The 18,310-nt window shown below is 37.8% G+C and overlaps 1 protein-coding gene across 3 annotated transcripts in view; it reads right to left on the reverse strand.

Annotated features, from left to right (window-relative positions):
* Positions 1 to 12,425: 12,425 nt before the first annotated feature.
* The window catches only part of LOC121402179, a 28,724-nt gene continuing 22,839 nt past the window's right edge, over positions 12,426 to 18,310 (reverse strand). Inside the window, exons 8-9 of one of the 3 annotated variants that reach the window (XM_041588455.1) lie at positions 15,310 to 15,367; positions 12,426 to 12,771 (exon numbers count right to left, since the gene is read on the reverse strand). In XM_041588455.1, the coding sequence (XP_041444389.1) occupies positions 12,603 to 12,771; positions 15,310 to 15,367 (227 nt within the window). In that variant the 3' untranslated portion in view covers positions 12,426 to 12,602. The remainder of the gene's footprint in view (positions 12,772 to 15,309; positions 15,368 to 18,310) is intronic. The other 2 variants (XM_041588454.1, XM_041588453.1) reach the window with 2 other exon arrangements.

Below are 18,310 nucleotides of genomic sequence, written 5' to 3' on the forward strand. Positions count from 1 at the left end.
ATATGACCCATGTGGCCCCCCCTCAAGTCTCTGATTGGTTACTGCCTGGTAACCAGGGTAACCAGTCAGTGTAAACCAAGAGAGCTGAAAAGCAGGAAGTAGTGTTCTGACTGACATGTTATACATCAAATCACTCCAGCCTTTATACATTACATTTTTGGCTAACTAACTATATTAGAAACATTTTTTTATTTTGCATAGCCTATCAATTTACCCAGTTTTTATTTTTACACTGAACAATTCCTTTAAGTGCAATGGATAAAAGTTATGTGTGTATGTTTGTATAGCATAACCTTTATATGTAGCAGTGTACATTAAATTATAAAAACTAAAAAAGACTAACATTTTTTTGCCAATCCATTTTTAATAGGTATATCAAAAAAATGGAGGACAGTGCACTTCAGAAGAGGCACCATAGTATTTTTAAAGGTAGAGTTTATTATTTTTTTCTTACCCAAGTAGAATTATAACAGATGTTTTTTTAGTGGAAATGCACAAAGCCTTGGTAGTTCCTCTTAGAAGATATTTTTAAAGAGCTGGTGAACTTCTGGTTTGTTTGCCAAGTCTTTTGCATACACGCCAGCACAGTCAGCGGAATCATGGAATCCAGATTTCAGAAGAATGTGGACACAGGCTGCATGCTTACCAGCACTTGCCATGTCTGCGATATACAGTATTTGTGCTACCACAAGTTCCCTTATGAGGAAACTTCAGGCTACACACCTGGTATGCCTTCCCATGGGTGATTTATATTACTATTGATGGGAAAGAAACCAAGGTATTTTGTATATATTTTACAGGATAGTGCATCTTCTACTGTAATCTATAATCCGCTGGTGTGCTTCTTCCCTTCATAAACTGTAACTGAATATTTTGGCATGGAAGTAGACTGGAAACTGCATACACCCTAGAAGTTGTAATTAAGCTGTGTGTCAAATAAAAGTTTGCAGGTATAGGTATTTTTTATAGCTAACTACATTGTTCATGGGTATAGTTTCCCATTAAATAAGATAGTTGTTCAAGTGCCTGTATACTTTGTCAAGGAATTGTATCTTTACTGATTAGCATAGCCTTGTATGATTGCTGTGCTTTATTTCATTGCATAAAAGTTGCTTACCAGATCTTCCATTCAGATCTTTACAGTGTAGTTCAAGCCAAGAGTCAACAGAGTTAAAACAGTGCCAACGTGTCCTTTCTAAAAAGGTGTAAATGCATGGATACCATAGAACAAAAACATCGGATCTATAAATCCTTGTTGATCACGAGAATTAGTTATTTATAGTGATGTAAACAACAACTTTAAAGATTTTTCACATGCAAGCAAGCTGAATGTAGAGTGGCATACCAAGTAAACAATTAGTCCTTTTAGTACAGTTATACATTATTCAACAGAATAAGCCAGGAGACTTTCTGCTGGCATTAAAATGCTGTGTGATATACTCCTGGGTTGCACCTATAAAAGGTTTTCTTATGTACTAAGTGCTCTGTATCAAATTGGAACTTGAACCCCCAAAAGTCTGAAATCCTCTGTTTTGGCACAGGTCAGACACGAGAATCAATACAGGAATCACACCCAGGTACTTACAGAACATCCCGTAGGCAGTGAAAATAGAGTGGAGCATCTTTAAATATTTAAATTTCACGTTGTGTGCAATGATGTGATGTGCCACGTCAAAAATAAAAAACGCACGTGAGCAGCTTGTGCGTCACTGACAGAAGGGGCACGAAAGAGGGGAGGACATCCCCGCTGCCCCAAGGTTATCTTACAAGATCCCTCTTGCAAATTTAATCAATCTCGGGATACTTATTTTAGCAAGCTAGAAGGCATAAATATGAGAGTGTTAAGAGTCTGTTTGTTGAAGTAGACCTTCCATGAGTATAAACTTGCTTTATAATTAATAAATACATTAGGTAATTCAAGTTCATCTGTGGAAAATTATATTCTGGGGGTTTGGTAACTACGCCTTATCAAAAGACCTGAGGAACAATATAATTGCAATCATAATTATAAATGCAGTTGCACTATATTATGGTACTTGCACATTCATACTGTATACTGCCTGAAAATCTGTGAGAAATGAGCAGCCAGACAATACTGAGGTGACCATTCTGCACAGCATCCATGAAAGGCGTCACTCCACAGCTGTCTTTGCAGTCAGGATCATAATTACACCTTGGAGTAGTGAAACCCACAGAATATCTTAATTACACATTATTTGACTGGTGCTCAAATAAATGCAATATGGAAATGACAACAATCAGAGAAAGAAATATATTACAGAAGGTCTTAAATTGGTCAACATTTCTAAAACATAAGCCTTAATATTACTATATTAGTACTACAACTTTTCCTGGTTTGTTATTTTATTGTGTGGTCTGTATAACTCATAGCCATAATACCTAATAATACATTTGCCCTTATGTGTAAAGAGGGTTGTTATGCAGCAAAAATGTTTGTGATTGATGTGCAAGACTGCAGGCTAACTGCTGTGGGGCCAGTTCCAAATTAATTATCCTGCCCATGATAGCTATATTTAAAAATTAGTGTATAGTGTATTAGTGTATAGTGTATATATATATAGATATATATATATATATTTGTATATAGAAGGTATTACTTTCCCTCTCTCCAAGACAGCTCATTAATATTTACCATGTGGCACGCCTGGCATATAATCTGTAAAGAGTATTCCCTAAAGGTATACAAAGCAATTCACCTTTCATTTCATAACAAATAAATCAATATTGTCACAAGAAATCTATGCATTCATATATGCTATGTGCCACTGTGGGGATGACATCAAACTCATTCTTTAAATACAAAGCTACACCCACAACATTTAACCAATCTCATGTATACTTTACTTTTCTAATTAGAAAGACACCTACCTTAATTTATGATAATAGAATTTCTGCAGATATTGCAGTTACTGCTGCCATAATTGTATCATACTTCCTACATTTGCAGAATAGAGGAATTAACCCAATCTCATAACTTCTCAAAATACTATGCTCTAAAACTGATATACTACACTGTTTATGTCTTTGTCCCTGTACAAAAAAATGAGGTACACTGTAAGGTAATTTGATAATGATTTATATATAGTCCTTGAAAAGGGCTTTTTTGGAAACCTTACAGCTAGATAAATATAACATGACTTCAAAATCTGCATATTTGATTCAGTACATCTTTCCTTAAAACATGTTAAATTGAGCAGCACCTTTACGCAGCACTATGAGCTTGACCATATACTTAATTCTGATGAGGGCAGAGACACACGCTGCTATTTGGGAGATTAGTCGCCCAGCGACAAATCGATTCTTCTTTCGGGCGACTAATCTCCCAGGACTGTGTTTCCGCCAACTAGAATGTAAATCGCCGGCGGGATGGCACTCAGAACCCTTCGTTATCCGAAGTTGCCTCACGAGCTTTCCCGGTCAGATTAGGGGAGATTAGTTGCCCGGCAACCAATCTCTTCTTCGGGGTGACTAATCTCCCCGAACTGCCTTCCCGCCGGCTAGAACGAAAATCGGAGCGCTTAAGGAACTCTAGGGGTTATGAGCTGACCCAGGAAGAGGAGCATTAGTCCTTATGACTAAGGGGCCCATTGCACAATAAATGGGGAAACTATTTGTCAGTCCCCTACACATGGTTTTAACCAAGAGCCTCCCAAAATTCTAATTTTATAGTAACATGCTGAATTATGCGAATGTGTTACCTTGATAACAGTAAATATATTTAAACAGTATATATTTTTTCCTAAGCAAACTCCATACTAAGAAATGCATATCTCACTAAAGACGTCCTGCAAAAAAAGTAAAGTTTGGTTATACCTTTTATTGGCTAACTGAATAAGTACAAACTGCAAGCTTTCAGAGCACCCAGACCCCTTCCTCATTCAAAATACAAATCAAAGGCTAGAATCATATTTATACTGTTAGATCACTATAAAGGGTTTATGGGCAATAAATTAGGAAGTAACAGATAGACAGAGATATCTTGTAGAGATAATAAAAGTAATTAGGGTGGGTTGTAAATAGTCCAGGGATCTGCACCGAAGACACAATAGGGTAGGGTTAACAAGACAGTGTACAATTGGGAATTGGACAAGAAAAAGTGAAGATACAGGTAAGGGTCCAATGGGTGGGATAACGACTGGATCCAGAACTTATCCACTTCACAAGTCCATACCAGGCTGTAACAAATAAACTACGAATAGGAATCGTGACCTATAAAGATAAGACAATATTTCAGCCAAGATATTGATAAGCCCCCAGGGTGAGCACTTTAGCTTTAGCCAAAATAAGCAAACACTAGTACAGTTAGCACCTTGTTGTGAGGTGAAGTCAACCTAAGGAAAGTTAGCTGTGTTTTTCTAGGTGTCATACCCCTAGTTAAAGTCATATCTGGACATAAAACTCCTGTCTCTATTCAGGGCACATTCTAGGGTGTTAAACTTTCTCATGAGTTTGAATTCCCACTCCTTCCGCTCCTGTGAATCCCACTTTTTACTACAAAGCGTATCTGTTATCTTCCTTGTAACATGTGACTTTTCTCCTTTTTTTTAGCTTTGAATGGCTGCCCCCATGGCTACACAGCAGCTTGTTTATATAGTTTCTGAAGCAAACACACATCTTTTACCAGTGCAGGGCATCAGTACATTGTATTTTCATTATTTTAAAACATTTTCATTTTTTAGTGTTACTGTTCCTTTAAACTTCATTCATAGCACCCCTATATGATGAAATTGTACAGGATAATGGCACACAGGGACTCATTTATCAACAGTGGGCAAATCTGCATGTGGGCAGTAATCCATAGCAACCTATGATTTATTGGCTTCTTTCAGCCAGCTGCAGGTAGAACAAAGAATCCAAGAATTTTATTGGTTATCCTTCTTTTGCTGCTATAACAGCCTCGGCTCTTCTGAGAAGACTTTTTTGGTGGGATTTGCTTCCATTCAGCCACAAGGTTCGACACTGGAGTTGGTTTGCAGTTAGTGTTATCAGTTATCCCACAGGCATTCAGTTGGACTGAAATCAGAGCTCACACAAGAATTGCTTCCACTTCCATCTCTGCAAACCCATTTTGTGCTTTGAGTGTGGCAGAATTATTGTGTTGATACAGGAAAGAACCTTCCCCCAACGTGTTTCCAAAGGTGAAAGCACAGAATTGTAAAGAATTTCATTGTTCGCTGTAGTCATGAAAGAGAAGGAAACCTAAAAACACAGTAGCTAGTTATATCTTTGTGATTCTAGTAATTCACTTGCTACCCAGGGCTGGTGCTCCTTTTCTTTAAAAAAAATCTCCAACCCAAGATAGAAAAAGAACAATATCCGATTAATCCGATATCACCCTGCCTTTGGTGGGAATATCAGGATAAGATCCACTTGTTTGGCGACCTCAATAGCCTATGGCCACCTTAACTTTAGACCTTTTTTGATCTTCCTGGAGCTGATCATGTAATAAGTAATAAACTGTGCTTATTGATGCCATTTGTGTTACTGAAACACATGCATTATACTAAATAATATAACCCCTCTTTGATTTATAGTATTGTATCGCTATAGTAAATTGAGTGCACCGTTCTCTACTATGAGCTTCATCCCCAATACTGTGCTCCTCGCAAACGGTGTGGAGCCAGGGTGTAGTATAACTTTGACTTTGTGCAGTATACAATAATTGGACCACTGGTTCTTATAACTTAACCAGAGAATATATTTATTAAACAGGATAATCCACAAAAGAGTGTACATATAGAGCAAGCAGGATCATACAGCAACAGTGGATAGGCATAAACTCACAGCACCTTTGGTCAGTATCAGTCCCTACAGGAAAGAGAACATGTACAGCAGCGAGGAGGTACACCCAGCTTTCAGCCTTTTCCCTAAATGGAACCTGAGGGGAATCTCTACATCCCTAGGTCTGTACACTTAGTCCCTACTTCTAGGCAATTAGTACCAGGGTTCATAATCCTGCTCAACTCCTTGGAGGAGCCTCAAGCTGCTCAGCTAAATAGCCTGACCCATAGAGTGACCTCTTAAGCTAAATAGCGTATCCTTACTGGACCTGACCTGTCTAGGTTCCACTTTACCCTGCCTGCCTGCTCAGGTCAGGGATTGCACAAAATGGACCCTGAGCACATGGCTGCTCAGGACTTTATACTTTAGCACAGTGCCATCTACTGGGCCTTGGTTGAACACCAAGGGGCATGGCATTAAGCAGGCGAAGGAAACAGATTCCCCATCTAATTGTATTTTAGGAACCAGTTAGGCGTTTATAACACTAGGGGAATGCCTGCTAAATAATAATACCAGTCCCCTACATTATTTTTATATTTTACATAAGGGAGTCTTATTGTATGGATTTGTGTTGAGCACTTGCACTTTCAGTCTGCTCAGTTGGCCATTGCTCCCAGCGATGGCGTGTCACAGCTGCTAGACTGGTGTTTCTAATTTTGACATCATGCAATGGGATTATAAACTCCAAATCAGTGACTTGTAATAAATCTGTCAGTGACACAATGGTTTCTTAGGAAAAGTTAAAACTGCAGAACCAGTGGTAATCATACAGAACTTTGGAGTTATTAAGAAAATGGATGACAAATTATTGTATTACCGTAATTCAGGAGTATGTTCTGAGAGCAGCGCTGAGCAGCCTGGTCTTCTTGAGGGCTCTGTCTTGACACGGAAGAAATCTCCAATCATTTATGTAAGTTTTTCAAGTGTTTTCCTTTCAAGTCAAATGGTTAATTTCAAGTGGGCTAGATAAATTAGTGACTGGATGAATTTTTTCTGTGTATAGTTATTAGGAAACTGAAGTGCTGAATCACAAGGTTAAAATGATCTCATTCTGCATGTGATAAAGTATAATATCTACTTTATTTCCTTATGGCTTCCTTTCTCATGTTTTGGTGTAAAAGCAATTTAGCGTGTCACACAGTTCACTTAGTTCTGTAGGAGTATGTGGAATGTATAAGAATTTCCTATCGCTCACTAGGGTTAATGAAAGTCAAACTGGAATACAATGAATTTAAACTGTTATGCACTAATTTTTAGATATTAATTGATCATGTACAAGTTCTGTATTGTATTAATATGTTTCATGCATTAACACTTTGGGGCAGATTCACTAAGGGTCGAATTTCGAAGTAAAAAATACTTCGAAATTCGACCCTCGAATTGAAATCCTTCGACTTCGAATATCGAAGTCGAAGGATTTAGCGCTAAACGTTCGTTCGATCGATCGAAGGATTTTTCGTTCGATCGAACGATTAAATCCTTCGAATCGAACGATTCGAAGGATTTTAATCCAACGATCGAAGGAAAATCCTTCGATCAAAAAAAGTTTAGCAAGCCTATGGGGACCTTCCCCATAGGCTAACATTGACTTCGGTAGGTTTTATCTGCCGAAGTAGGGGGTCGAAGTTTTTTTTAAAGGGAAAGTACTTCGACTATCGAATGGTCGAATAGTCGAACGATTTTTCGTTCGAATCGAAGTCGAAGGTCGTAGTCGATGGTCGAAGTACCCAAAAAATACTTCGAAATTCGAAGTATTTTTCATTCGAATCCTTCACTCGAGCTTAGTGAATCGGCCCCTTTATGTACTGGCACTTTTAGACACTGATTATATGATTTTACACCGTATAGTCTTGATTTGCCTTTTAAAAAAATGTGAAAGAAACTGTCCGTTTGGTGAACATGAATACGTGAATATGTTATTATGTAGCGATGGTGTTGCCAAGATACGCTATGCGTATTTATGTCCATTTTTTCTTTTCCCCTTTTTTGTTTGGATTGGTTGCTAAGATACGGTCTCTGGATGTGACTCGACTTCCGTGTCTGCGCAGGGTATAGTCATAAGTGTAGGGGAATCCGCGTCACAGCACTGGATTAATTATCCAGGGAAGTGACCTCAGCGGATGTGATGTCACAAACCCGGAAATAGAAAGGGCACTAACACAGAGGCTTGGCGTTCGATTGAACAGGGTATTTATACCTGGGGTAATCCTGCAACACATCAGAATTCCCCTTGACAAAGGCTATTATGCCTAAACGTTGGGGTTAATTCTCATTGCTGGCAAGTGTATCCGCTGCTTGTGGCTTCTTTTTTGCCTTGATTTCACACAAATTGTGTTATGTAACTTTACTTGATGACATTGTTGTATGTGTATATATATATATATATATATATATATATATATATATATATATATATATATATATATATCGAAATTTTCCAAAGAACCAGCACTCCCGTATATAAAAAATAAAGCAAATATTTTTTATATACGGGAGTGCTGGTTCTTTGGAAAATTTCGATATATATTTTAACCGTGCACCCCAGCTGGATAAGCTACAATAGTGTGCCTTGGAGTGCGGATACGCATTGGACCGTGATATATATATATATATATATTATATGATTTTACACAATCTTTGATATATATAATGCAATCTTTGATTGATAAATGAGAGACTTGTTTGTGCAATGTATTGATTGATAAATATATATAAAGATTTTATTATATTTCATACCACTGTGTATTTGCAGTTTTTTGTGAGTGCGCAAACCCAGTAGCTGTAATGTTGGGCCTATTTATCACATACCAGGGATGTTTCAATACATCAAAATACTTGAAGCAGTCATGTTGCCTAATGCCAAAGAGGAAATTGGGTTTTAACAAGACAACGACCACAAATACACCAGTAAATGAGAAACATCTTGGTTCCAGACAAACAAGATTAACTTTATGGAGTGACCAGCCCAATCCCCAGCAAAGTCTGCTTCCTCTGTAGTAATGAACCTGAACACAGATGTGCAGCATTTCTCACAAGCCGTGGTTATACAACTAAATATTAGTTCAGTGATCCAAATGAAAGCTAAATCTTCAAACATTTTCAGTTTATACAGTGAATGTTTGAGTTTGTAAAGAAAAATGCAGGCACTTTTTTGGAACAGCCTAATATTCCCTTTTCTTAACTTTCAGTAAAGAAATAACACAAATTTGATAACTTTTTCTTCATGTTTTGATTTGAAATAGAATGTGCAGTGTTCCCAATGCATTTGTGTGTATGGAAATAAGTTATAAAGATTTTGAGCTTTATTCACTTTTTTAAACACATTGCTATTATTTTGAACACAACTGTAAGTGGCGCTGACACATTTCTGCAGTTCACACACTGGGGGTCATTTCTAAACTTCGCGCAGGGCAGATTGTTTTGCAAAGTGAACATTGTAGCCAAAATATGGTTCTGTTTGAAATAGTATGAATTGTAACATTGTATGTGTATCAGTAACTTGATAAAGGGCTGGGAGCAGGCCAGAAATGTTGTATTTGTTGCAGATCATAAAGCCATGTGTCTAATAAAGGCTTTTTAAATTTGGAACCTTGAACGGTGCTGTGTCATATTTTGGAGTTTGGAAATCCAGTTGGAGAGTGGACCACGGGACACACGCACCGGTTTGTTGAAAAAGTTGGAAAAGTGGTGAGTGCTGACTGACTGATACTGAATATCATTTGTCAAATTTCTACCTCAAGAAACCCCACTATAAAGTGGTACCTGTTTTTTTTTAAAAAAAACTTTCCTTTATGTTTTTTGTTTTATCATGTATAAATCTTTTTTATGACGAGATACATATGAGAAAATAAATGATATATTTTATTTTACCTAAATGCTCAAAACATATTGTGTTAACAAGAAAAACATGCATAAATATTATTTGACAGACATAAGATACATAATTTCCCAAACCCCACATTAGTATTCATTTTTATAAGTTTCAAACAAAGACAGAGATCAAGCCAAGCTGGCTTTGTGTCTGAGGCAACATGGCGACCACTTCGCCCATCCCCGGGGTATGTGCCATGTGAGGATGGACTGGGGGGGAGGGAGACCCAGCACAGTACCGGTGGTCAAGCAAAAGCTTGATAAAGGATCGTTTGTATCCGAAACGTCGCTATGCTATATTGAAATAAAAGCGGTTTTAATGGAAAAACCTGGAGTGCTGCAATCTATATACACAAGGGTTCTGACAAGGGGTAAGCAAAAGAAGAGGTATGTGCTTGGCGCACGCACTTTGTTGCTCCCAAGGCATGTGTTTCTTCTGCCTATCGGCCCTGGTTCAAGCTGATTTATATACTTTTTCTGATGGAAAAACACTGCAAAAATGTAACTGTAAGAGTACTGTAGCTACAAAATGTCATCAGTTTTATTACAACCGCAGGGCTATGCACTATAATTTGCAGACTGTATGTACATAACACTGAGTTCAATGGGATAAACTTTTTGAAAGTTATAAAGAGTTTTGATACAAAACAAGTGAATATCGTTCGACTTTTATTCATACCTTGTTACCGCATGCGTCCTCTTACTAAACTACACTTTTTGGTATACCAATACTTGCCAGTATAAAGGGTTCATAAAAAACATAAAATATCAATAACAGTTAAAATTAAGACGTTTGTCTTTTGTGCATGAAAAAATTGTTTCTCTCTTCTATTTGCTAAGATTTTTTGGAAAATGTTTACTTGCGTGAGAAAAGATCGAAAGAATATTGTCAACACTATGTTTGTGCAACATCATTGTAGGTTTTGCCAGCTCAGAACCGGCAAGCGGATTTTGGTAATAAAAAAACAAACTAGAGGCCGATTTGTAATTAGAGTGAAAACATGCACTCCAGTGTTGCACTACAAACAAAGTCAAAATATTGTAATCTGTAAATGGGAGAAAAATATTTGCACGTTGGGGAAAAAGGGAACTTAAATTTGAACTCACATTGGAGTAAATCAGCTCGGGAAACCTTAATAAAAGAAAATAGAGTTGTTTTATTGCCCTACACATGAGCCCAGTGTATAGTTTATGTGCCATATGTTAGGAAATATAGGGGGGAAGCTGGTTACCCCAAAAAAAAATTACGCTCTTTTGCACCTATCACCCTGAAAAAAGGAAAAGACGAAAGCATTTTTTGGGACTTAGAAAATTTTTCAACTAAATTTTGAGGAACTCCTATCTACTCTATTACACTTCACCTGGTCTGAGGTGGCGAAGGCAAGTCTGGCGCAAGAGGTAACGTTCAATAAAATCTGCATCTTAGTGAATTTGCGTAGTTACGTCCATTCGCCAGAGCGCAAATTCGCCTGGCGTTAGGAGAGTCTATCTCCTTCACTAGCAAAGTTAAGCCAGCGACCGTTAGTAAATCGGCGAAGTACCGAAATGACGCCACACTGGCGAAAATCACTTCGCCCTTTAGTAAATTTGCCCCTAAGAGTTCTGCAGTACTCAAGTCATCTATTATACAATCAGTTACAGTAAGTGCTGCTGATCTACTAGTGTGACATAGAAGACTATGGGTGGTATAGGTTTTTACTCGTTGATGCTATTTAGCTGCAGAATTTATTAATAAATGTAAATTATGGATTGGGAATAACAACAGTGATAGGGACCCTTCTTATTACTCTTTCAACCTACTGTCACGGCTGGCACCCGATACCAGAACAAGTGCCAAGTACCCTGGTCTCGGCTTCACCAGTAGTGTGATCACCGTTGGGCTTCGGGAGTAGCCCTCAGCTTACTTGGGTGCCACCTGGACTTAACGAGGGGTAGAAGGCAAGGTGTTCTGGCTGGCGAAGGGGCACAGCTGGTAGCAGAGTCTTTTGGGCCGAAGGTCACGGTACAAGAGGATTAGGCAGAAGGATGGTCAGACAGGCTGGGTCGAGGCAGGCGGATATCAGAATCGTCAGGCAGGCAAGGGTCAAAACCAGGTAGTCAATCAAAACCAGGTAGTCAATCAAGGGGTTAAGCAGGAGAGTTGTCGTAGGCAGGCAAGGGTCAGGATACAGAATGCAGAATAGTCAGGAACAGGCAGGGTCAAACACGGATAATCAGATCAGGATTTCAAAGACAGACGCACAAAGCTCAGGAAAACCACTAGAACAAGTTCTATCACGGGCACTGGCTGGGGGTCAGAATTGGCCTTAAATAAAGTCAGATTTCGCGCCAAAACGTGTGTCAATGTACCTTTAAGACGCGCGCCCTAGGAAACAAGATGGCTTCTTAGAACCACGTGGCGAGCGTCCCACACCTACATTATTAGGTAAGTAGTAGATTCGGAAGTGGCTATAGTCCATTGGGGAAGAAACTGAAACCTAGGGATTACCTTTTCTTGCTAATAGTTGCAATCTTAAAGGTTCACGTGTGGGACAGGAAGAGTGAAAATGATCCCTTGTTCCATAAACACTTTGGCATTCTATATAATAAAAATAATATTGTGCTTTGTCTCCTCCTTGAATGTGTTCTAATTTCACATTTGTACCACTGTAAGGATGCATCTCTCAATATTCGTATATTCACAGATACTCTAATGTTTATATCATCATTACATTTCATATTACTGGATATCGTCTTTATCAAACTTTTTTTTTTACTTATTATTATATATTATTTATATATCATTATATACAGGTATTATTATTATTATATGTTTTTGTTATATAAAAACATGTGTCAATACTGTTTAGAATCAAGAAGAAAGTTGTGGCAGGGATTCTTTACACAAGTCCCGCTGTGCACTGTGCACTACACAGAGTCTTAATACATTCTTACAGATATGTCACTTCTTCTGTTTTACCATCAGCATTGGGAGATAAGGAAATGGAATCCCTATTATCAAGGCACTCCAGCTCTTCTTCATGATCTTCCTTAGAAACAACATCAAATGTAAGACTGTGCTCTGATTGCATTAAATTGGGCTTGTAAATTGCACGATGCCTGCAGAAAAAGGAAAAATGTTCATACAATGAATTCACTTTTAAAAACTGACAATATATACTGTATACTATGGTGTTCCTATATTCAACAGGTTGTCTTGACCTATTGATCCCCATGCTGTTTTAGGTGGGTTTCCACAGAGATGGGAAAAGGTGAAAACTGGGTCTAAGCATAATGTTGGGTCTGTGTTATAAAAGTATAAAAAGCGGAAAAACAGCAGTATTACAAACTGCAAAGTGAACTTATTGTAGCAATGATTAACACAGTACATGTTTCGGACTGAGTCCTTTATGAAGTGTGATATATACCTTCCCTGTTACAAAGGTTAATGAAATTAACTATATCTATATAGAGGTGAATAATATATTTATTCTCTTTCCTTAAATTTAAATACTACAGTATCATTACATGATACCCCTCGTATTTAAATCTACCTCAATTCTTAATATAAATCAAGACCTTTCTTTCTTAGAATAAAGATGGCACACAAAGGAATACGGAAGACAACAGCCTGAGTTAAAAGGAGAAAAAAAACATGAACCTCAGCCTCTCATTTCATGGGAGAGCGGTAGCTTCACAATAGCTCTATTAGGGCAACCATAGAGTGTATGCATTATTAGGCCAGATCAGGGATAATTTTAACTGGTTAACCCCCTAGTTGGCAGGATAGCAGCAAGAAGTGCGGGAACGGGTGACCTATATATAAAGGGGGTACTCGGCAGGACTCAGAATCATTGTTTGCTGGACTCCTAGGACACGCAAGGACCAGGATGGCTGCTTGGTTACCCCATTCACTATTTTACTGTTTATTTAAAACAAGTAAAAAAATAAATTAACAAAAAAAAGAATATTGTTGCAGATGTTATTAATGTTGGAGTAAAGACCTTAGTCAGCGTTCCAGGCTAGGGCTTATGGTTACTAAGGTTGCCCACTGAGAATAGTTATGCAAGAACCTCCTACAATATACTTAGGTTAGGACCAATGTAGTGCCTACCTCACAAACTGCACCACTGTTCTGCCCCAAACTGCCCCATTTGCCTTGCCTGTTCCCATTAAACAGAGTGGAGTTGGCATGCACCACCTTGCACTGCTTAATCTTCTATAATTAAGCAGCCAACACAAACCAGTAAGATAGCACGCATGACAACACTGTAGTGCAGTTGGAACAGGTAGGGCAAATGGGCTGTTTTGGGGGAACCCAGTGTTAGGAGTTTTGTTTTTTAAAGCTACCTCATTCAGCAACCTGCCATTTACATTAAAAAAGGAACTAATTTAAAGTCACGATTTAAAAAAACGAATAAAATCGTGAAAAAATACAATTGTGAAAAACTCAACTAACTCGCATTTGTAAGGTTTTAGTTTTTTTCTACTTCAAATAAGCTCACAATTTAAAATGAACTTGAATCCTGTTTATTTATAAAAAAATCTGAATATAAAGTTTATGAGCTCAAGAAAACTCGAATTGAAAAATAGCTTGAATTAGCTTGAGCAACTCCCACTGACTTCTACGTGATCTCTCAAGCTTTTAGATGCCAAAGTTTTACATGCAAAGTTGTACAAGTTTATTATACTTAAAGGCATACTGTTGTGGGAAAACATGTTTTTTTCAAAACGCTTCAGCAGACTTCTGCACTGAAATCAGTTTTTCAAAAGAGCAGACTTTTTTATATTTAATTTTAAAATCTGATAGGGCTAGACATATTGTCATTTTTTCAGGTGCCCTCAGTCATGTGACTTGTGCTCTGACAAACTTCAATCATACATTACTGCAGTCACGCCTCCCCCCAGCAGCCCATCAGCAGAATAATGGGAAGGTAACCAGATAATTATATATGGTAGATTGAATTATTTGCAGTGTAATTTAGAAATAAAAACTACACCATAATAATCATGACAGAATCCCTTTAAAGGGCACCTGTTGCCAAAACATATCCCCAACCAAAGGTGCAGCAACAGTAGTTTTTTTAAATGCCCCCTGAGAGCGCTAGGCCACTGGCACCGGGAGGGGGCTCCCAGTTCAAGCAGCCATGTTCGGGCACACACATGCGCGTAATAATCAAATTCCGCAACTTGCACATTATGCACTTGCGTGTGACGTTAGAAGCATGTTATGCGCATGCACTCTGACTGACACGGATCCTCTCCTAGCTCTGGTGAGGGGCAATTTAAAAAAAATAGTTACCCCCAGAATGTGGGCTCTATTAGCCCTCACTTTTGGTTGGGGATAATATATTTTGGCCAAATACTTGTATTTTGGACAGCATACAAAATACAAGTATTTGGCTAACAAGTTTTGAGTGGAAACTGTTGGACTTGCATCAGCGTGAAACAGCTTGAAAGGTACAGGTGCTGACTGGATCACTTTGTAATATATTTTGGCAACATGTGCCCTGTAAAAAATACCAAAATTCAAGTTATAATTAAGATTTTTTAGTTTTTGTGCAAATAAATTTTGAATTGTGGCAAAAATACAAATCTGAACGTTGATAAATCACCTGCTTAATGTATGGAACATAAGATGCATTAAGAAGTACTTGCCTGTATTTTAAGAAGAGGATCAAAGAAATGGCAATGATGGAAATGCAGGCAACACTTCCTGAAAAAAAGCAACCATAACTGATTTAATGCAAAGTACAGGTATAGGATCCGTTACCTGGAAACCCATTATCTGGAAAACTCTGAATTATGAAAAGCTATCTCCCATAAACTGCATTTTATCGAAATAATCCATTTTTTTTAAATTTCCTTTTTCTTTGTAATAATAAAATATTAACTTGTACATGATCCAAACTAAGATACAGTTGTGTTCAGAATAATAGAAGTGTGTTTAAAAAAATGAATAAAGTTCAAAATCCTTATAATAGCTTTTATTTCCATACACACAAATGCATTGGGAACACTGCACATTCTATTCCAAATCAAAACATGAAGAAATATTTATCAGATGTGTGTTGTTCCTTTACAGAAAGTGACGAAAAGGAAATATTAGGCTGTTCCAAAAAAAAGCAGTGTCTGTATTCTTCTTTACAAACTCAAACATTCACTGTATAAACTGAAAAATGTTTCAAGATTTTGCTTTCCTTTGAATCACTGAACTAATATTTAGTTGTATAAGGAGTGTTTCTGAGAACTGTTGCACATCTGTGTTACATGGAGTCCATCAACTTCTGGCACCTGTTACATTCCACAATTCTTCTGCTTTTCTTGTTTTTACTTCAGAAACAGCATTTTTGATGTCACCCCACAAGTGTTCTATTGGATTAAAGGTGGCCATAGACACACAGATCGGATCGTACGAATCGAGGATTCGTACGATTTTCGGATCGTGTGTGGCGTGTGCCGACATCTTTCGCCCGGCGGAGATCGGTCGTTTGGTCGATAGGTCAGGTTTGATCCCGCCGGAGCTCATGGCACATCGTAATCTGATCGTTCGGCCATACGGCCGAACGATCAGATTACCCCCGATATAGCCATGCCTGTTAATGGCATATCGGGGAAAGATCCGCTCGTTTGGCAACATCGCCAAACGAGCGGATCTTTGCATCTATGGCCACCTTATGGTACAGGGATTGGGCTGGCCACTCCATAACTTCAATCTTGTTAGTCTGGAGCCAAGATAGTGCTTGTTTACTGGTGTGTTTGGGGTTGATGTCTTGTTGAAACACTCATTTCAAAGGCATTTCCTTTCCAGCATAAGGCAACATGACCTCTTCAATATCTTGATTAATTGCACCACCATGCTTCACTGTCTTCACAGTTTGTCGTCTGACAAACTGTGGCCCATAGACCCAAAAAGAACAATGTTGCTTTCATCAGTCCACAAAATGTTGCGGCATTTCTCTTTAGGCCAATTAAAGTGTTCTTTGGCAAATTGTAACCTCTTTAGCACATCTTTTCTTTAACAATCAGAATTTGTTGGGCTTCTTTCCGATAGCTTGGCTTCATATAGGTGTCTTCTAATTGTAACAGAACTGACAGGTAACTTTAGACCAGGAGTGCCCATACTTTACTAATGTGAGATATATTTTAAGTGATGTTGTCCCATTATGATCTACATCCATAAAAGCATTGTTAGCATTCTGATCAATGGAAAATGTTACTTAAATATTGATTTATGGGAAAATGTTTATTGATATACAGGTGAAGCATCTGGAAACACTTTATCCAGAAACCCGTTATCCAGAATGTTCCATCTCCCATAGACTACATTGTATCCAAATAATCAAATTTATACTCTTTACTTTTTCTCCGTAATAGTAAAACAGTAATTTGTACTTTATCCAAACTCAGATATAATTAATCCTTATTAGAAGATAAATCAGCCTATTGTGTTTATTTAATGTTTACATGATTTTCTAGTAGACTTAAGGTATGAAGTTCCAAATTACATCCATTATCTGGAAAACCCCAGGTCCTGAGCATTCTGGATAACAGGTCCCATACCTGTATTTAACAAATAACTTTTTCTTATGTAACCTTAACATAATAAATACCTGAATGAAAAGCATGACATTGGGTGATTTAGACAAGTTGTTTGTTGATAGTCTCTTGAGACTGATTATCAGCAAAAGGTCTACTGGTAGATCCCGATCTAACTTTTGGGCACCCCTGCTTTAGACCTTCTTTGATCTTCCTGGAGCTGATCATTAGCTGAGTCTTTGCCATTTTGGCTGTTCTTCTATCCATTCAAACGGTAGTTTTCTGTTTTCTTCCATGTCTTTCAGGTTTTCTTTACATTTTTTCCCCTCTCCAAACAACTTTCAAAGTACACTGTTTTTCTGAACAATGTGTGGAACAACCCATTTTACTAATTTCAGATTTTCAAAGAGAAATGCACTATAACTAGCATGTACAACATTTTCTGCCTACCTTCCATAAATAAGGCTGTAATTGACACCTGTTTTGTCACAGAACAAAAACGGACTAATTGAACTCCATACTGCTAATATTTGGCACAAGCCTCAATTAATTAATTCATGTTATTGTCTGTTGGCTTTTTATTACTCTACTACACCTACTAGTAAATGATTTGCCATGTAGAAATATAATGTCTACCAAAAAGTGATTGATCGGGTTAGCGATGTCTGACTGCTATTATTCTGAACACAACACAGCCCTTACTGGAAGCAGAATCAGCCTATTAGGTTTATTTAATGTCTATATTATTTTTGTAGTAGACTTAAGGTATGGAGATCCAAATTATGGAAAGATCCCTTTTCAAGAAAGCCTAGGTCCTGAGCATTCTGGATAACATGTCCCATACTTGTATTAGCCTATATTTTGTACAAAAATGCATTTTTTTGTGGGATCATAAAAACCATTGATTTATGGGATGAAAAAATAAACAATACAGAGTTTTGTGTCAGATATTGTAGGGATCGTCATTTTGACTATTTGGGTGTAACTGTGATGTAAGGTGCAACATGTATATAGGATGTGGTCATATCCATATAGACGCTTCAGTTATTGTCCCAAAATTTAGTATGTCTGGACACAACTAGAACACTGAAGCTAAATAGCTAGGCATAACTGCTTGTGT

The sequence above is a fragment of the Xenopus laevis genome, chromosome 3S (assembly GCF_017654675.1).
Source record: "Xenopus laevis strain J_2021 chromosome 3S, Xenopus_laevis_v10.1, whole genome shotgun sequence".
NCBI classification, from domain to species: Eukaryota; Metazoa; Chordata; class Amphibia; order Anura; family Pipidae; genus Xenopus; species Xenopus laevis.